At 41.0% G+C, this 21,458-nt stretch overlaps 1 protein-coding gene across 1 annotated transcript; it reads left to right on the top strand.

Moving 5' to 3' along the window:
• Window positions 1-499: 499 nt before the first annotated feature.
• On the top strand, window positions 500-2,594 carry LOC114433648 (synaptotagmin-11-like). The gene is made up of 4 exons (XM_028402290.1): window positions 500-503; window positions 619-756; window positions 1,459-1,625; window positions 1,709-2,594. Exons 1-4 carry the CDS (start codon window positions 500-502, stop codon window positions 1,856-1,858), a joined length of 459 nt encoding a protein of 152 aa, XP_028258091.1. The 3' UTR covers window positions 1,859-2,594.
• Window positions 2,595-21,458: the final 18,864 nt, after the last annotated feature.

The following is a 21,458-nucleotide window of genomic DNA, read 5'->3' as shown; positions in this document are numbered from 1 at the left end:
CACTCGCTGCCCGGGCTCAGCAAGTCGCCAGCGGGCTCCAACATTGAGCCAGTTGACAGCTGAATGTGACTCACCGGATGCCAAACAATACAAGCTAATAGGAGCAGACATGACATGGAAGTTACCATCGTTTAAGCAAAGTGACTTGGAGCATGTGTCTGTATTATTTTAGGACGGGTGGTCAAATGAAATACTTAAGCCTGACAGCTAAAGACACACTGTATCAGTGATTTAGCCCCGTGGACCCCTTCGGGCAGGTCAGCTCAACATGCCTGGTGGTTACTTTGTAGAAAAACTTGATTCAGATTGCAACTGTGTCTTTACTTTGAATGGTAGTGATTCACCTCTCATTCAGACATTCTGAAGCCGAGTCTGATCTGCATATCCTTGCTTTGGTCGACCATTCACTCACAGGACCATACGAACATGGGATTTTCCATATTTTACATCTGAAATCAGCTCTTTTCTTTTGGTTTTTCTCCTAAGTGTAATTTCCCAAATGGGTGAAGGGAACATCTGCTAAATGAAAGACTTCCCCTGATGCCAAATCCCATCATGTTTTAAAACTTTCTCCTTTCTTCCTCAGAGTGTGAGCTCTCAGGAAACATTAGGTCGCAGGAAGAGCTCGGTGTGTGCCGCGGGTGTTGGGGCAGCTGTTCATCCTGCTGCAGTACCAGACCCTGGCTCAGCGCATCAAGGTGATGGTCCGAAAAGCTGAAAATCTGGCCAAGCTCACACGGATCCCAGGAACTCCAGGTGAAGTCTAACCTCATATCTAAACACATTGTTTGTACAAACACATGGGCAAATAATATTATTAGGCAATCAGCAACATTAATCCAGAGTGATAACATTTTTAAATTTCCGACTTTCATCTGTCTGGTGCTCCTGTTAGCTGCCATGCAGATGCCCACATTGTGTTCTCCTGCGTTGCCCATCCATAATCAGACTGATTGGCCTGGAATATAATCAGATTAGTAGCTGGTCAGCCCGGTCTCATTTCCCTCCTGTCTGCACCATATCTCACCACATGTGATTTAAAACCGTGCATCTGAGGATGCTGGTAAGCAGAGGAGGAAGCAGAAAATCCTGTAAACAACTCTAATGTTTTGGTTTCACACACCTAAAGATCACATTGAAGCAAATAGAGAGGTCAGGTTATTTGTTTCTTGGGACAAATTGGCCCTGAAATCTAAAAAAAGAATCCTTGTTTATGTGACAGCAACACATTGCTTTTTAATTTTAGTAAATCCAATTAGCATGCTAGTGTGGATTATCATGTGAAATTATATTTTTCGAATGATGGTGCAGATGTGCATCATTCGAGGGAATTAGCATTATTGATGTAACAACACAAGTTCAGTGTTGCAACAACATTGACTGAAACATTTTGCTGCTTGCTTGTTGACATTTTTTGAGAAAAAAATAAAACATTTATTTATTTATATATTCCCACAGACCACTATGTTGTCATTAACTTGCGTCAAAATGGGAAAGTAATCGCTACAAAGGAGACAAAAGGTGCCAGTGGTTCAAACCCTGTCTGGAACGCTCCATTCCTTTTCGACCTCCCACCCGGTGACATCACTCAACTGCCGCTGGCGCTTGAATTCATCATCATGCAGGTGAGAATGTCCCATGGTCACACAGAAATTGGTCTTAAAATCATCACGTGGTTCTGTGTTTGTAACCCTCTGTGGCTTCGCAGGGCCGTCTCTACACTAAGAGCAGCATTCTGGGTCGCGTGCTGGTCGGCAGCGATGCATGTGAGTCTGGACAGGGACACTGGAACGAAATGTGCAGCCGGGGCCAAACGGAAACCGCTCGCTGGCACACCATCCAGTCAGATGCACTGTAGGGCTGACTGGACATGAATGGACATGGGTGGCTTGTTGCCTGCCTAATGGTGTCCCACAGAAGGAGTTAGTGGTAACATGACCGATATGCACAACTCACCTGCATCTAAAGTATCAATACTCATTACAGTTGTGTGCATTTTATAGACAACATGAAAAAGAAACAGCTGATTTGTGGAGATGGTCGATTTTCCTCCTTACCAACAGTGTCCAGCATCCCTGCATTGCCTTTGTGATTATATCCACTGTGACTTCTACTGTACTCTGTAAGACGTGTTGTGTCATTCTGGATGTTCTGTATGAAACTGGTGTGTTGATGTTGTGTTTTGTATTGTGCCCAGAGGTTACAAGTGTTACAAGTGTCATATAGAACAAACATTTATTTACAAAGCTTGTGGTTTGCTGTGGTGTGTAATTATGCCATTGTTTGTCAAAGACTTTTACATGCCTGTTCAATATCTTGCAGTATCTTGAGTATGGGGATGTTTGGCTTTACTATGTGTGGCACGTCTGCTAAATTATTACTTTGTTTTGTCCATTTCTTCAGAGATAAAAACTGTTTGGTCATCCGTTCATCCACAGAAGTTTACAGTAAACAGTTAGGTTTTATGATTCACAGTCACTGCAGTTCAATGCTGTGCTGCTGTCCATCTACTGGTGCAGAGCAAATATGCATTTAAAGAAAAATTACAGATTTCCTGGAAGAAAAATAACTGTAAAATAAATCCTGTAAAAATGTTTCTTGTTTTTGCTGCTTTGTGATGATTCAGCCGTTGAAGCATCTCAGTGGAATTTAAAGGAAAAGATGCTCTCTAGCTCCCCTATGTTTGGATGTGTTGTGGTCAAAGCCTCCTCTGTAAATGGTCTAAATCATGTGTATTACACTGAGCTACAAACTGTCTGCAGATAAACCGGTCTATAACTTGAATAACTAAACTGACGAGGAGAAACTGTGGATATCTTTGCTAACACAGCCCATCACATAAGCTCGCTGTCAATCATACTTGTTTCAGGCTTTATGGGTCAAATTAAAACACATGCACATACAGGAACATATATTTGAACTTACTCCATTCATCCTGTTGATATTACATAATTATATAATCATATATACAAATATATTTGTTATATTATTTTCATTCGCCGATAGAGATACATGTGCACATGTTTTTCTACAAGCCTGTAGCCTGTAGCTTTGTGGATACCTGTGGGTGGCCTGTCTTGTATATGAAGAACTTAAGGTGCATTTGTTTGGGTCCAGACTTCTCAATTAGTCCATTGCCATTCTATCACTTGAGGAATGCATTGGATTCACAATCCATACTATCAGGCCTTTTCCTGAGCAGGAACAGCAACACACCTGCTACAGATAATTTGGCTTAAAGAACAACACGTGCACAATTTACCAACACACGGTGCATCGCTGACTGAACCCTGCCTGCAGCTGAACATCTGACCGTTGTGATGATGTCAAATGCTGAAGCTAAAAGTCTGATCTTCTCTGACATCATGACACAGCAATCACTATGATTTTATTGGACTATGTGGACTTTTTCTGCTTTGCAGCTGGAGGCCGTGGAATCAATATAAGAAATGTCAATAAAACTCAGTTTTCTAAACTGAAACTATGAGCCCACAGTCACAATCTGATGTAATGCAGCTCCAAGGGCGATCAACACACAGATGTAACACTGCCACACATCTCAGGTCTCTGAGTTGGAAAACAATATGGAAAATGTGATACTTTGGACCCAAGGATGGAAAACACATTTCCCACTTAAAGGGCCTGCTTCATGCTTTTCTGTTCTTTTTCTGTATTTGACACCAAATTCTCAGCTCTTTTCTACACTCTGCTAATGGCTCGGTCAGCTGGCATAAATCATTTCTGTCCATGAAGCCAGGTTCAAAAAGTCTGCAGATGTGCTGAGAATTGTTAAAGAAGCGTACATGTTATTTAATGTGTTTATTCCTAATCACATTTGTAGAGTGATATTGATCATGTTCACAGGTAATCTGTGGGTTATAACTGATCTAATCTGTTTCTGCATCATGATGAGACTGAATAAAAGAAACTCTGAATACATTTTTTCCCCCTAAGATGCTTCTGTGGTTTGGTAATGAATAAATCTGTTGAAAGAACAAAATCCTGCAGATCCTGTTTAGTGTAAAGAAGATGAAATACAAATCCTGGTGTGCAGCTATGAAGCATTTGATACAGACATTCCTCTCTTTCCTCATTCCTCTGATCTACCCACTCTCCTGGGAGAAGCTTGCTAAATGAGATTTCTCTGATCTCTCTCTCGCTCTGTGTGTGTGTGGCCTGCAGCAACTCTGCAAACAGGTTCACCAGATCAGGAGCTGACTTTCTGACACCTGTAACTTAGATTATCCTGATCTGTCACTCAGTAGACCAACCAGTGTTTTTCATCACATGGCAACCAAAAGATTTTTATATAAAGGAATGATAATGTTTTAGTCAGCGTGTGTTCTCAAATACAGAAATAAGATAGAAGTTACTGCCCAGTCCAATAAGCAGCAGTCCCCGACTCACAGTCCCTGCACAACACTATCGATCCACACGTCTGCCTGGCTCTGTTCTTTTTTTTGCCCCTCTGCTCCCTTAACGTGTGCAGAACTGACAAAGTTATGTTTGTGTAAGGACACACACACACACATCACTGATTGCTTGTGTGGGTGAAAATACCCTGTATGGTATGTGGCATACAGTTGATGTCTATGTTAGCCATTCAGATGAGATTTAATGATCTCCAGCCTTGTGTAGCTGTAACATCTTCCACACTGCACTGCAGGAAACATCCGTGACTCACTGCTTTGCTCGGGTGATTTCAGTAGAGACCTAGAGTCTGACATTTACCGCCTGTCACCGTGTACCTGCTTCTTTATCCAAAGAGACAGCAGGGCCTTTCTGTTTTGGGGAGGGGGAACGTGTCCTCCTTCTCTGTGCGACGACACTATAATTGGAATGCCGAGGCGTTCCACCTACATGCTCGGACCTACAGTTCTATTGCGTTGCAATGACAAAGCCAAGCAGACCTAACACAGTGTCTGCCCACACATTGTGTTGGTTACTCACTGCAGAGTTTCTTCAGACTGACACCAACATCTAATAATGACCAAAACAGTTAGTTAGATAGTTTAGTAAGTAGCAGAAAATAGTTCTAAAACAGTTTAAAACTTTGAGGTGTAAAGATTTCAATCACTCAGTCACTTGTAGTAGATAGCTGGGATAGGCTCCTGCCCCCCTGTGGCCCTGATAGATGGACATCTGTACACATGTCTCCAAATTCACCAGTGCCAGCAAACATGAGTTTATTGATCCATCCCAAACTGTGTGAACATCATCTGCAGGTGAAAGAAGAAAGAGCCTTCCCAGCAGAGCCGGGTCTGCGTCCAAGCTGCAGACTGCAGCACACACACACCCATCAGTAAAACCTCAGTGCGGCAACCTGTACCCACGTACCGCCTGCAGGAGGAGACACAGACCAACAGAAAGCGAAGACATGACCAGGCCTGACCGGAGCAAGCAACGGCAGTTTGTCACGGATGTGTAGCCCTAAATGCAACATATGATTGTGGCAGGACATAATTAAAAGAGCAGGCGTAGATGAGGTGAGGTCAAACAGTGAGATTTAGAATGGATGAATGGAGAGAATGGAGTTATTTAGTGCTTCTTTAAGGCGAGCATAATGTGCGCTTTTACGCGCATGGCACAGCAGCAGTAACTTCATAAACTACTGTATACCGAAATGAAGTCTTTGCTGGATCAAGCAAATAGGTGGCATATTTTAATTCATGTAGACGACCTGTCATAAAAAGAAAATAAGAATTAAAATGGCCGAACGTTTTGCTTTACTGTAGCACTTTCATTCAAGTGCAACGCGCCACTGGAGCCCACTGCTCAGGTGCTTCACCTCTAGTATGCAGGTGGCGCAGAGGGAGGGAGAAGGGCGAGGGCTACCTGTAGGAGGAACGATGTTGGGAGGTTAGTTTAGGCCGGTGGAATGAGGCAGGTGCACACATTACTCCAGGATGGCGCAGGCAACACGGGGAGCGGGATGAACGGTAGGCCCGTTTCATTTAACAAGTCAGTAGTCAGGCGGTAGAAGATACGTTGTGTAGTAGGTTATTTAATTAATAATTTAAAGGCCATCACCATTACACTAGCGCAGAATGCCCTACTAAATAACTTTTTATTTGTATTTCCCTTGCATTCCGACAACATCTTTAGTTTGTTTTCTTGTGGTTGTGTTGGACTGATTTGTGTTAGGTGGGGCCAAATCAGCTGTTAAAAACAACAGTTTGGGCATCAGAGTTAAATGTTCCACAAAATACTGAAAATTCTTATTAAAGCATAAAAGAGGAGCAGCTGAGGAGTCATTTACACAATACAGCAGCTGCAGAGTGTCCAGCAGGGACGCAGTGTGCTCCCACTCAGCATAATCAATCATTTTCTACAAGAATTCCTAGCATAATATGCAAAGGCTGCCTCTATCAATTAGCTTGATGTATTATTTTGGAACCACATTGTAATTTTTTGATAAAGTTTTCATGATATTTAAAACCATTAATATTATTACTCCTACACAGGCATGAATACCACCAACATGCTTAGAAATTGAAACTAGCAGAGGGATGGACGTGTCCCACTGATAGGACGAGCACAGCTGTAAACAATAACATTAACGATGGCTGAATTCCATGTAGCTGCTTCATCGTTACTGTTATTAGCACCACCTGTGCTGTTTCTTCTATGACAAATCAAAGTGACCTCTGCAGACTCCATAAAACAGACTAATGAATATTATACAGCACGGAACGTTCTGCAAAACCGAGACTTACTGCGCACAAATAGGTTTAAATGGATGTGCAAATATGTTAATTGGATACATATATTTTTTTAACAATATGTTTTCAACATTTCACACATTTACAACTTCTCCAGAGGGAGGTACATACTTACTTTCCTTACCAGACTGTGCAGATTATGATTCATAGGACAACTGTGTGAATGTTGCCATCTAGTGCTTCTATGAGGTAAGACACCTGCTGGCTAAAAGTATGACTGTAAATATGTGAACCATTGTTTTGTTGTCGAGAGCGTGATCACATCAGCATGAATCAAACTCGGCTTTAAGGTTTGTGTGTGTGTCTTTGTAATAAATACAACACACACACTCACACTGAAGATTACTATAAAGCAAATAACGCCTTATCTCCAGGTGAGAACTGCTGCCAGACTGCTGTAGACTGACCTACATGGCGTTACAACAAACACACACAAGCCCCGCTGCTCTTTAATTTTTGCATAATTTGTGTGTATGTAGGTGTGTGTGTGTGTGTGTGGTGTGTGTGGCCTCACAGCCAGCCCTCACATCTGGAGCCCACTGAGGACCTGGTGCAGGATCAGAGAAGCAGAGCTCAGATTAGATGTGCCTCCTTTTCTATTGTGTGACCATGATTAATGAAGGCTCTGTCACGATTAGACCAGCTTTCACGCCCGCCTTGTGCCAGCTCAGAACTTTAACCCCTCGGGCTCAGGTTCCTCTGGGCTTTAAAAATCACGGCTCGGTCAGAGGTCTCAAGTCTGACCGCGCTGGATCAAATGCGTTCTGGATCAAAGTAGACATGAACGGTATTCAGGCTGCTGTGAGTGTGGGAGAAATAAACGTAAATACCCTGCTTGTGTTACCATAATTTAATAAATTGTTGATGATGTATGTGTAGTGGAGTAGCCACTGTTGTGACAACACAAAAACAGTGATATTTATTTATACAGCATACAAAGTACTATTTATTTAAACCAATAGCTAGTAAATAAACATCTGCTTCCATTTTCCTCCCACAGCCTGAGCTTTCACTACATAATACATTTAGACCAGATTATGCTGTAGTCTGTAATCTGTCCTTGTCTCAGCTTTTCTTATGTTCTCTAAAAAGTCTGTCAATGCATTACTTTATTTTTGTTTGGATAGAATGATAGAGGGTTCACCTGCCAGTATGTCAGCGCTTCACCCTGAGAGTGAAGATGGCTCAGTAAATAAAGCGCTGGAACTGCAGCATGTGTGATACCACACGCTGTGTTTTCTCACACAGATCCACTCTAAGCCGTCCCCTGCTGAGCATTCTGTGCGACAGCATGGTGCACGGCTACAGCTGCAGGGAGGGCTACAGCGAAGATGCATTAAGGACCACAAGCCCAAATATTCTTGAGCAGCTGGACTCAGTGTGCCTCTCTCCTCTCCATGTAAACAATGAGCCAAGCAATGTCTAAGCGAAAACACATGAGCTTCATTTCTGCTCAAACTATCTCCATTGTTGTGTTTGCTGACAGTTCCATCTGCACGCAATGCATTTTTGAACTGAAAAAGTTTGGGACGATCTGAGAACGCTGTGAAAGGATGCCAGTAGTGGTGTATCAGCCCTGGAGAATTTCAGGCTAATTTAAGACCGCACTTCATGGGCTGAGGCCATATTTGGTAGATGCATTGTTAGAAGAGAAACACAAAAGAAAAGGCGAAGTGGAAGAGACCACATCACCCACTTTGAACATTCAAGCCTGACTTCAAATCAGCAAAACTGATGGATTATCTTTGCATATCTATCTTTCTTTGCAGCTGATTGATGTTGAGCAAAGAAAAACAGATTTTTGTTACTTTTATATGTGATAAAGGGTCCCCACACCTAACAAAAACTGAATGTTGTGTGCCTTCTGTTGCAACTGATATGTGTAAAAGGAATAGTTTCATTGGCACTCGAACAGGAACATTTACAGCACTCTTAAATAATAGGACACATATGAGTTTGTTTGTTTTTAAAGATACATTTTCTCCTTCTACTTTCTTCTTCTTAAGTTCCTTTATCCACCAGACAGTTAATCTGGTGTGTGTATCTAGTATCACGCTGTGGCTTTGTACATTTTGTATGCAGCGTGTAAAATGTGGTGTTTGTGGAGGGACTGGGCACCTCCTTTAGACATGTTCATAGTAATAAAATGGTTTGTTTTGACTCATAATATATTTTAAACCTAACCAGGTAGTTTTAAAGCCTCCTGGATAAATTCATGGAGTCATGTTTATCCATCCAACCCTTTTTGAAGCCTTTATAACCAACTTTATTAGCACCAGTAATGGGTCTTTCTACTCCACTACATTTCTACAATGTTTGTTGTTACTTGTTACATTTTATGAATACAGTTTGGCCAAAATGTTGCCTCGCTCTAGAGGCAGCTCTAGACTGACACTAGCCTTTCAATTAAGTATGACTGTTGATGTAGCACACAAGCTTCAGTACTTCCTCCACCACTGCACACAACATATTCACTGGAAATGTTCTGTTGTGTTGGTCTTTGTTAGACTGTTACATGTAAAACATCACAGTAGATGAATTAGTAGTAGTAGATAAAAGTGAAGCAAAAAAAACTGCTTTATCTGTACTTTTTGAGCTATGTAATAGTTTCTGAGCCGCTGTCCAAAGGTTAACAGCCTGTTCCGTGTACTTACACACCACTCCCAGCCAGCCCTCTGTCGACTCTGCGTCACCTCGCCTCTGATCGCCCGCCAGGGGAAATAAATAAATAGGAGTAAACCAATAATGGAAGTCAGATGATTATGTGACAATGATGTTACGGGAAACATTTCAGGCCTAACATGTGATGTGCAGAGGGTCACATGAGAGTTTCCAAAGTGTTGTGCTCAATATTGATCATTGAAAACAGAAAAGTGAACCTAAGCCCCGTGCTTCATTCGATATATTCACAGTGCAGTTCCTATCTCTAAACTCGCTGTTATTTACTGCCTTCCTCTGGATGTCTTGAATTAAATGGAAATCACAGCTCGTTATGTTTCAGCTAGTGTGATCACAATAAGAAAACTGAGATCAAAGTCATGGCATGCAGACCAGAGATGATGCGACAATTGTTTCTGTGTCCCACAGCCAGAGCCAGTGTAGTGAACTGCTCTCAGCAAACAGGCACTTAGTGTTGACAGACTTTGTCATGACTGTGACCAAAGTTTGTCCCAGATCCCAATGACCCCTTTGTTCCTTATTAACCCTTTCTTTTTTTCTATGGTAGAAGGTTAACATCAGCCTGCACAGGTGATGGACCACCCAGATGTGCCTCCTATACAGGTACAGTCAAAAGCTGGACACACACACAGAGCTGTCTGTTTCTCATAAGGTGCTAAACTCTCAAAAACAACACATTCTGCAGTGTTTATAGTATTAACCTCACCAAACACCAGCCTACACATAATATTATCTCACTTTAACAGAGTTGGAAATCCCCTTTTTGTTTCTGCTTTTTTTCTACTGTCTAACACAAAGAACTGCCTTGTAGGCAAAGATGGCGCACTGCTAATAAAATAGAAGAACACAGCAACAGCCTGTTGATTAGTGAGGATATGGTTACCAGGCCAAAAGGCTAATTACAATAAAATCAACTTAGTAGGCTGTGTAGTAATAAACTCTACATGTCATAACCAAAACTACCAAAACCTGAAGCTGCAGTTTACCTCCATGTTTTTCATAGTGATGACTTTGAAGAGCAAAATTAACCCTTTGGTTTTAAAAATGTCAACACTTCTCTTTTTTTGCCTTTTAGACATTGGCGTGAAATTTGGCCATAAAGATTTTTGACCTGTGGCCAAAAATAAAATGGGTGAGGTCACATTGTTCATTCTTGAATCCAAGTAGATGTTTGTGGGGGAAAACACCCTGCAGGTCAAAATATAAGGAATGGGTCTACACACACAGAAATGAGGTTTAGATGCATGGTCATATTGTTTTAGGCTGCTTTCAAAAGACAAAATGAAATTTTCCCTGACTCACGCTTCAATAATCCAATAAACTAAAGCAGAACTGACCTTTATGTGTGCCAAATGTCTCCTCAGGAATGAGTAATTTCATTTCATTTGCCTTAACCTGAATACAAGAGAGGGATGTTTTCTCGAAGGGAAACACTTCACAGACATGTAAATGAGTTTGTGCCGCTGCTCTCAGGCTGTTAACAGTTTCTCTGTGAAATATGAAAGACAGGTGGGCATAAAAGAACAATAAACAAAAAGTGAATTTCAAAACACAAAAACATTCCAGGAATTTACCAAAAAACCTGATTTTTATGATGTGTACGAGTGGAAGCATTTCAGCTTTCAACAACCTTGTAAGGTTTCTCTGCAGTAGACTAGCTGTCGCCTTATCATCATGTGGGTTTAATTAAGAAAATCGAATGGCTTTAATTCACCCTAAGTTCATTGTTTCTTAATGACAGCGCTCCTCACATTGTACTTGGATTCTGCATTTTATCACAATGACGACCTTCACAAGCTCTGAATTTACAGGGAACGTCATAAAGACAGCTGAATGTTGAAGCCAAACATTTACACAGAGCAATTTCGAGGCTTTACCACAAGTGATTTGTCCCCATCTGCTCCTGCTTACTGGTACCTTTACACTTTTAAAATCACTTAATTCCCACCAATTCTCCAAACAGCCTGTTTTTTTTTAGAATAAAACCAGCCTTGTTAAAAAACAATTTAATTGTTGCCTGAAGTCCAGTGTGTCCTGCATTTGTTTATATTGCAGCTCACATATCTAGGCTGGGTCTACAAGGTTTGACCTGCAAATCTGCAGGGACGAGCACCTTGTCGTCCTCATAAAGGAAAATATGGATGGGGGCTTTTTATTTGGGTCAGTGACCATGGGAACACTGCAGGTCTGTATTTTTTCAGCATGTATACTGTTAGCAAAGCAAGAAAAAGGAAACTGTAAAGCAACAGGTAGTTAAAACTGAGCAGCCTGATTGGCCAGAGACGTGTTCCAGCCATTTGCTTAATTCCCCATTAACAAGGCTGGTACTGCTTTATACACAGAAAGTTGTTGTCATGTCAAGTCTTGTTGTAACTGGGAAGCCTGTGTTGGTTTTTAATGTGGATTGTAAATCCCTGTTCAGATCTGCCACCCTGTTGCGACTGGGGAGGCTGAGTGGGCATAAAACAAACCTCTTATAATCATTTTAACATAATAGTTAAAATAGTTGAAGTCCTTTCCCTAAACAGAGGCTGAAGAAGTTGTTGAATCTAGTCCTGTTCCATAATGTGAAATAATGCGGCACAGACCCACAACCTAAAACCATCCATCCATTGTGTGAACCCTATAGCCCTGAAGCCCTTCAGCAAATAAAGCAGCCGTTGTATCGGGTGGGTGAGAACACTGAACTCCTTGGTAAAAGTCCGCTGCAGGGCGGAGCCATCCACAGACCCTCCTGCCTTCCTAAGGTGACGTTTGCAATGTGACAGGTTCATGAAATAACTCATGTCACTGCACATGAAACAACAGATTACATTATGTGACTATTTCCTGTAGTCAGATGAGACCGTGTTCAATTGTTATGATGCTGTAAATCTTTAAATGATGAGGCAGGGTTGATGAGTGATGCATCTCAGGGCAGGCTGGATTAAATGATGTTTTCAATGTACGGAGATGAGTAAGTAGGCAGTTGCGGGAATAATGCAAACATGAGGCCGAATGCACTTCAGGAATATTAACCTACCTGACAGAGCAGTGAGGACAGCCATTGGATTGAGTTCCACTCAGCTGCATCGGTCACAGGGTGGTAGTACTGTAGATGGTGGGTGTGACGCTGGTGTGGATACTTTAACAAAACAGCAAAGTGACACTAGAAACAAATGTCTGTTTAAAGCCCTCTGTAAAGATAGATATGAAATACATCACTGCTGTCTTCACCAGTCTGTTACAGTGATGCTTTCTGTTGTTTAGACAAAGGTCTCTTTAATGTTCCTAATGGCAAAATGGACATATACATATTTTTGCCTCATCATTAAAGGAAATGTAGAGTATCTGGTAATAATTTCCACAATTTAATATAAAACTCTGCATGTGACAAGAAAACCTAATGTGTAAATATATTGCTAAAGATCCTCCTTCATCCAGATACACACATGGATACGTACTGTACATATATGTGATTTATGGCATTTGTTTTCTGAAGATGTCTAAGTGGTGAAAGCTCTTTAAAAATATGCCGTTTTTCAAATTTTTGGGTTTAATATATAAAGAAATAACTGAACCCAAAAGCTGTCAGGTTGATGTAGTGGACACAGTATACTGTTGATGTATTGTTGTCAGATTTTGCTCAGTCGTTATGGATGAGTCCAGCTTTCTTACATTTCCTCAGCGTTCCTGTCATCTATGTTTTTCACCTCCTGTTCACTGTACAACATGTAGTACTTTTTCTACTATTCCTCTTCGGTGTCTGGCCAAATTTTCTAGGAGTGTGTGAAGTCTTTTAAGTACTGACAGTGATTATGAGTAATAGAAATACCTCTGAAGTGACCTAATCCCTCAGAAAGCATTCTTTGCCTTGACTGTGATACATGTAGTAACACAATACATGCACCACACAGCTGTCTATAATCAATACAGTGAGTGCCAGTGATTTTTCTCTCTATGGAACATGAGAGCCCTTTGCAGTATTTCTCCATGTCTGTTTCACCCACCCACACACATACAGTGCACATGCTAACATTGTGTGATAGCAGGACCTCACATAGGGCATAAGATTTAGTGTGCAGCTCTAATTGCCTGTCATTGCAATGTTAAGATCTGATTAGCTCTGTGTTCCAAGGAAGCACATTTAATTAAAGCCAGTAATTAAGGAGGGTATCCTGCTGCTGATTGGACAGTGAGCAGACCTCAGCTTGGCCAGGACTGGGAGAAAAACTGGCCCCTATGAGCCTGGCAACACCACCTGTTCCTCTGGGTCACCACCACAGTCAGTTAAGATAAAATATTCCCCCTCGGTGTGAATGTGATGATGAAGAATCCTGTCTGTTTCTTTGTGTGTGTTCTGCACCACTTGTGCATGCAGGAATGTTTGTCCCAGGCCACACAGCTGCGCTAGGTGTTCTGCAGACTTCAGTTTAATTTGCAGTTTCACCAAGGAGATTTACACGTTTTTCTCATTCTGTTCCCCACTTCACGCTGGCAGCATGTAAATTAAAAGTCAGCCAGGGGAATATAGTTCCAGGGTGCACCCTGTTTCACTGTCATATATCTGACTATTATCTGCATGTGGTCCACTTCAGCTGGAGGGGTAGATCACTGCCAGGCATACGGTTCTGGTTCCTGCTGTGACATGCATGCTTAAAATACAGTGCAATCATTAGAGCACGTTACAGTGGGTTGTGGATTTTGAAAGGCCATATGGTCAAGTGTTGCGTAGATGAGATCCTGATGTAAAGAACAAAATGCTGGTGTTTTGCTTTGCCAACTTTTTTTAGTGTCAGCAGGCAGTCCGGAGGTCTTCGTAAACCTTGTAGGGCTGCATGTGCAGAAATGTGCAGCAACAGTCCGGCTTTTCCAGGGTGCAACCCTCCTCTGTGTCCAATCAGCAGTTCTGTCCACAGGTTTTTGACCACTGTGTGCAGAAAGGTCTGTCCTCTCCCACAGATTGTAATCCCTGTCATCCAAGGAGGTCATGGCCGTGTAGGGAGGCATTCCAGACGTAGCCACCGTTTCTACCCCATTAAACCAATCACTGAGCACACACAAAAGTGTGAGCCCTCTCTGCATGGCTGGACAGCCGTGCTGCTGCAGCAGGTTAACCCCCTACATCAGTTTACACAGCTTTTCCTTTAAGCCACTTACAATGTGAGTACCAGAAGCATGACTGATGGAGGTCACACATGGGCCAGGAGTTGTTTTTTTTTATAAACTGAAGGATGCATTTGATCCACATTTGAAAAGAAGGAAGAAGTGTTATCATTTGGGAGTATTTGTGCTAACATTTACTGGAGGTGATTCACCTCAATAACTCAAAGCATTATCTATAACACAAAGTTCTTCGTAGTAATCTCAGAGGGGGTCCTGTTGAACCATAGCTGATAATCTTATTGATTTAAAGCAATAGTTATTGAGAATTAGTCAACACCAATCTCCTGCTGTCTGTGCTCTGTCTTACAAATCCGGCCTACAATTATCTTGAAATTGAACTGTTTTAACGTGCTTCTTCAGGCCCCTATAGTCTAACATTGTGTGTCTGTAGGAGCATCTTTGTCTCCTGTCCTTTCTTTTGCTTTTCTTTCTCCTCTTCTTTATCACGTCACCCTCCAGCGAGCTGAGCCAAGTACATCACAGTTGCAGCACGCAGCCGCTCCACTGCACCGTGCGACATGTGTTGAGGTCTGAGTCATGTCAAAGCCAGACTTGCTTGTGAGAGTTTGTATTTTCAGCTGCTGGATGCTGGGTGCACCTGTGAGAGAAGAGAAGTCTCTCTTTAAAAGAGAACTTTGTTACAGCTATTCGCTACTGAAGGGAGGCAGACACGCTCAGACTCACAAAGCAGCAATATCGTTTGTATGTTTTATAGAGCGCTTCCACCATTTAGAAACAAAGCAGAAGATTCTCAGAGGTTGAGGTGCTTTGCAGCAACACATTTAGAACTAAAAACTTCTAAACACTAAACACTAAATAGTTATCCTCACATATAGAATAGGGTATGATGACATGTTGTCAGTCCCTGAAACCGAACACGTGTGTCTGTTTCTCCGACTGAATCTCTATGTTCTTAACAGGGGCGAGGAGTGTTATGATGTTAGCTGAAAATGGCGACTACACATTGGGAATGGTTTTCCTGGTAAAATGTGTTTAATGTTATCCTTTATGATCTCTACTTACTGTGTTTTTACTGCCTAACATTAAGCAGTAGCTTTCTTATGCCAAATTTAGCTGCGATTAAAAAACAGAAATTAACTTCAGGAAAAAACAACAGAGCTTGTGGCACCATCCCCAACCTACCTCCTAGTCTGTCTTTTGCGGCTGTAATAATGCCATGATCAGAGGACACTGATCATGTGAAGGACATGTTGAAGATGCAAATAGTTAGTCTACATAGCAGACATACTACATAATAGTTAGGCCTCTTACTGACAACAAAGTAGTTCCCCACTGAAAATGGGCAAATGTATTTACACTGGCAGCAGCAAAACTAACAGCAAACTACAGTAATATGTAGATCTATTATTAGTGAAAGTCATACAACAAAGTTGACATACTGTACGTGGTTTACTCTTCTTGTACATTTACTATTTTACAACAGTGCCTGCCCCTTCCATGTGCAGGGGCTCCACCGAAACAAAGACTTTGCAATGCTATTGGAGCCTGTTGCTGCATTCTGGGCTTGGTTGTTGTTATTTTTTTTGAAAGGAAGAAGAACATTTCAAAATAGCTGCTGATTCATTGAGACATGATGCTATTCGAAGTCCAGGCCCTCTTGGCTATGCTTAGTATTTGCAGAGGGAAGGCAATAGTTTTCATTGGAGCCAAAGAGTTTTTTGAAACGAGCGTCCAGCAGTCGTTACACTGAGACACTTCCACTTCCCCACTGGCTTCTGTCTCAATTCTTATTAACTGTAGCTCGGTCACAGAAGTTTCATTACTTTAACACACAAACACAACCTGTCACATTGACCTCTGCGTGACCATTTTGTTATCTTGACTTTCCATCCCTCACGTTCACACCCATCTCACTATAATGTAACCATCTATGAGCCACAAAGGTGACGCAGATGAATGATGGGAAACAGGATTTTATGATTCACATTGATGTACTGCAGGGACTGTAGGAAATTTGTGCAAATGATAGATCATAGATGTATTTCCCCTTGATTTAATACAGAAAACCTGCAGTAAAGTATTAAAATAGCATTTTTTCCGAAAGAGGCTCTCAAGCTAAAAGTCAGATGTCAAACAGCAGTTTGAATCTAAGAGGACAAAACCTTGTAAAGTGAACCAGGAAATCATTTTCCATTGGCTGCTCTACATCTCCTGAGCTTTTTATAAAATCTCATTTTTCCAGGTTGAGTTTCATGAAACAATAAGAGGTGATGCTGCTGTGTTTTTTACAAGTTCCTACTTTGTCTGAATGGAGGCCCCAGGTCCTTGTTTTATTGTGTTAGTGGGTCACATATGTAAGGCATGTATTGCATTAACATTAACTTCAGCAGAGTGTTTGGCAGCTGGAGAACAGGTTCTGCAAAATCCATAACAAAATCTTCAACTTATCCACAATCATGAAGAAAAGTTAGTCAAAGCTCTCGTCCGAAGTTCAGCCAAATGTCAATTTATTAACTTCTGTCGCTGCTGAACATAAAGCAACACCAGAACATGTGAGTTGAGCAATGTAAGTATTACAGAAGAGGTTTTCCTTCCACATGTGCTCTGACACTGATGGATCGTGTCTGCGTTATTCGGCTCGAACGGTCAGGTGTTTACTACGATAAGAGAGGAATCTAACACTCATATTTATCAAACTCCCTCAGTCTCCTAGCAACAGAAATCAAAACAGAATTGCAGAACATATGCAGTTGGAAGACACGCTTCATGCATGGCTTTGTCAGTATTTCATGTCAAACACTGTTTAATGGGGCCATTGAAATGGCAGTGGCTCTGCAGTGATGTATTTCTCCTATGGGCACACTTGTAAAAGTAAGTTATCTGTTTGACATGACCTCATCATACATGTGTATTGTTTACCAGGCAAGGGAGCCTTTTATGCATTTTGGATAACGTTACTTGTCCTGTGTGGATATTGGACTGTCAGGACAGAATGCATTATGAGGAAATAGAATTAGTAACAGTAATTTTCTAACTATGACGTTTTCTTTGAATGATTACAAATATGTCTCTGACGTTTAGTCTAATTGGCATTTATGGATGTTCGGTGTAATCATTTCTGTCAATACTGTGTAAGTCAGAGGACTTTTTTTTCTTACTTCATGTAATGGATTAGCAGCAGAAAAGAGGTAAGAGTTTGTTCTGGAGGAACTTTGTGGCTGCATCCCAACATCTGACCCATCTTCAGATTCTCCCAGGACCGTCACAATATCAGTTTGTCCCTGCGTCATTGTGGTCAAAAGAATGACGTGATTATGCAACAAGGTCTCAGCCCATTACGTTAAATCGTCACAAACGGTTCAGCTCATGGCGTTGTCACTTTGTTGTGGTGAAGTGTTTCATTACCAGCGTGAACATCGCTTCCATCTTGTTTTCCACTCATGCTTAGAATATAACAATGCACTTCATATAGCAATAAAATACAATATGTCACTCTGTCACTGGGAAAAAACGGGCTCAGCTTAAAATTCATGCTTGCCTGTCAATGTGCATGAAAGAATATGTTTAAAATGGTTTAATCACATTATGGGCTAGAAAAATTTGGAAAGAAAGAAAATGCTACCAGTCGAACTCTTTAACTTTAATTTCTGACATTTTCTTCCATTTTTAATGCTGCTTAAAAACCAGCTGGAAGAGAGAAAATGCTGTCAAGTCCAACGTCGTTAAATCTTAGCTTCAGCAACACATAGGACCTAAATGCAATGGTTAATGAGTGGCAGACTATCTCTTGCTGTGGGGAACTCTGTGGGGTGACTGAGGGTAGTGTGGGTGGTATTTCCCCCTTTTAAAAGCACTGCTGAAGTCTTGCTCTGAGTTTTTTTCAGGCTTATGGCAGGTGGCAACCAGCATTAGGTTGCTGCAGGAAGTGAAGCCTGAAACTACTTTATAACAGTTTTATATACATGGCAGCTGATTAATATGGTTGTCATGTATTTAACAGGAGAGAATGAGGGAAAAACAAAGTTCTTATACATAAATATACATATTTGGACTTTTAATATCGGATCATTGATCTATGATTGAAATGAAACCCTGGTGAGATTTTAGTTTATAAGGGAGCTCACGTTGTGGTAGGAACCCAACCATACACACTTGCTGTTTGTAAGACGTCAGACAGAACAAAAAGGACGTAAGAAGCAGCATGGTTGTAATTCAGAACTGTGTGCAAGTGAGTAAATGTAGGGCTTCATGATTAAAATATAACTTAACTTTAGGAGATAAACTAAAATGAAATTTAGCTGATTACTTTTGCTTTCGTAGAAATCGATCATAGGGATAAAGTGAGGGTTGGCCATGCTAAAGGCGACGAACAAAACAGCTGTCGTTTTAAAACCACAAATTTATAATCCCCTTAACTCCTTTGGGATATTCTGGATAATGTTTTTGCTTTTATGTGTTTCACAATTGAGCAGTTTTATCCATGAATGACAAAAGTTGGTAACCATGCAGAATGTGGGCTCAGCCCTCAATGAAAACACATTTCTTTCAGCCTGCTTGTATGCAGATAGACAAACACCAAAAAAAGACCACAACCAAAGTAAACGGAGAAAGGAGACTCTGCTTCGTGGGAACAGGAGAAACCATGGCCTGTGTGGTCGTAATAATGAAGCAGAGGTTGCCGTTTCAACAGCTGCCTTTTGCTGCGGTTCTTTAATAATGTTGCTTTATATATTTTATGAATTTATTTGATTCTGGAGGGAATAGAGCCAAAGGAGACTGCGCAGTTTAATTTGATGTGCGAGGCTGAGTTACTGCGTGCATGCATGTGCACAGCCCATGTGTGTGAGTGTGAGTGCATGTGTACTCGTAGCATGATTCATTTGTGGTGAATAAAACCAGCTGTTTCTATTGAACGTGGCCAGGAACCCCACGTACCCGGGGGAATGACGGTGTGAGAGGACCGCTAAGGTGCAGAGTTACCTAATATCGCCTGACCATACACTGACATGCTGCCTGTGCTGCATGTCCTCTGAGGTGATATTGGTTCATATCCTCTTCACAACCATGGGATAACTTCCTGTCTGTCTCTGAATCATCAGAACCCGCCTACAGATATCAATATCATTATATATCCAGGGACAAAAAATCTCCTCCAAAGTGTTTTCTGTCATCTCTAATAACGATGACTTATCTCACTTGGCTTTATTAGGATACCGATGCATCACTGTACTCAAAGGTTTACCAGTGAGATGTGTGTTATATGGCACTATTATCATTTTTTCAGGCTTGGGTTAGCAGAACATTTTGCAGAACTTGGCTCTGATTTAATTGAATTACTCATTAGAGTTTCTGCTTTAATTTGTATTAATGTTTTATGTTAAGCACATGTCGACAGAGGATAAGATACAGGTTAGGGTTAGGTCCTCTCTGCTCACTTTACAGGAATATAAAGAAGCTGTAAAAGAAATGAGGATTATTCATTTCAGCACTAATAAAAAGGAATTACAATGTACAGTTAGCAGGGCTCACACAAGTTCCTTAATGGCTTGGTTTGTGGATGTTATTGTATATATTGTAATTCATCATAATCATGTATTTAAAAAAACTATACATAGTGTGCTGGTTCCATCAGATAGTACAGCCCTGTGCTTAAAGCCTATGGCCAAACTTACAGCTCAGGCAATCAGGCTGTGATTACAAGTATGATTAAAACAACAAAAGTAAATGAGTGTATATGATTACTATGCAGAGAACATTGGCCTTTACAGGAGGCCATTTTTTAAACCCCTTTCTTCTTATTTAATCAGATATGAGTCCCCACTTCCACCTTCCACATACTTTACAAAACAAACATGACAGAGAAGTGTACTTGAATAAAGTTTACATGTAAACATGTAATAAAGTAACTTTATTATGCTACACAGTAACTTCAATTATATGCTTAGTCTGATTACAGAGACAGTGTTTGCTTATGTACAGTACAGAATTCTCATGTTTTTTTATCTATTGTTTATAAGAAACATAGTTTATGAGGTTGCAACTCAGACCTTTTGCCATTTGTCTGGCTGTGAACTTGGAAACACTGAGCGTCTCATGGGAGAGCCTGGGAGAAGCACATGTTCAGATCTTTGTATACTTCTAATGCAGTCTTGGAGCTTGTGTTTGTAACAAGTGGCTCCCACATCAAGTTTTGTCCCAACTGATGGTTAGCAGTTAGCAGTTTGTGCTATGACAGCACCTCAGTCCAGCTTGTGTGAACTTCAGAGATAATTCCAGATTTCAGAAAGAAGTAACACTGCTGCTCTGAGGCTGCAGGACAGTTCACTGCTGTTTTATCTGAAGAAGTCATTAACCAACAAACAGGCTGATCATGATTATGCAGATGACATTCGCATTTAGATTGGCAAAACAAAACAAAAAAACAAAATATAGCCAAACAATGTCAATTTCTTTGCTGAAAAGCAAAAACTTTAAGTGATCTGAAAAGTAACAAGAGATTAAAAAGATATCACAGAGTTAATCCATGCCTCTATGAGCTTTTCTAAGGAAGCTCAGAGACAGCTGCAGCTTATTGATTGCTGATCCACTTCTAACAAAGACCACATCATTGCAATTGTCAGTACCCGAAACTTCAGTCTGTCAAAGAGCTGATTTCAAATTCTCTTTAGTGGTTTGGGACCCAAATGCGTCTTGGAACTTCAGCCAGGGCATCAACACAGCACAGAGCAGAGAGGTTGGCACAGCTCCGGTTGTTCCAACAAACAGAATCCAAACAATCGCTTTGGCTGCAGCACATTTGCACAATTTACAGAAAAATGTCGGACTTACATCACATAAAAACACCTTTCTGTTGTCTTCCTTCTTTGATCATTTTTATATGTGGCTCTTTTTTTAAATTATTTTGTGTTTTTTTTCCTTGAGTATCTTGTATTTACGAATTAATCTTAAAAC

The sequence above is a fragment of the Parambassis ranga genome, chromosome 3 (genome assembly GCF_900634625.1).
Source record: "Parambassis ranga chromosome 3, fParRan2.1, whole genome shotgun sequence".
In the NCBI taxonomy this organism is placed as follows: Eukaryota; Metazoa; Chordata; class Actinopteri; family Ambassidae; genus Parambassis; species Parambassis ranga.
Note: the sequence above shows the minus strand (reverse complement) of the source record. Positions and strands in the feature narration are given on the sequence as shown.

Excerpts from the sequence above, each read along its gene's own strand:
- LOC114433648 (XM_028402290.1), top strand. Across the intron at positions 757-1,458 it reads ACGGATCCCAGGAACTCCAG|ACCACTATGTTGTCATTAAC; the intron begins GTGAAGTCTAAC and ends ATATTCCCACAG. Across the intron at positions 1,626-1,708 it reads TTGAATTCATCATCATGCAG|GGCCGTCTCTACACTAAGAG; the intron begins GTGAGAATGTCC and ends GTGGCTTCGCAG.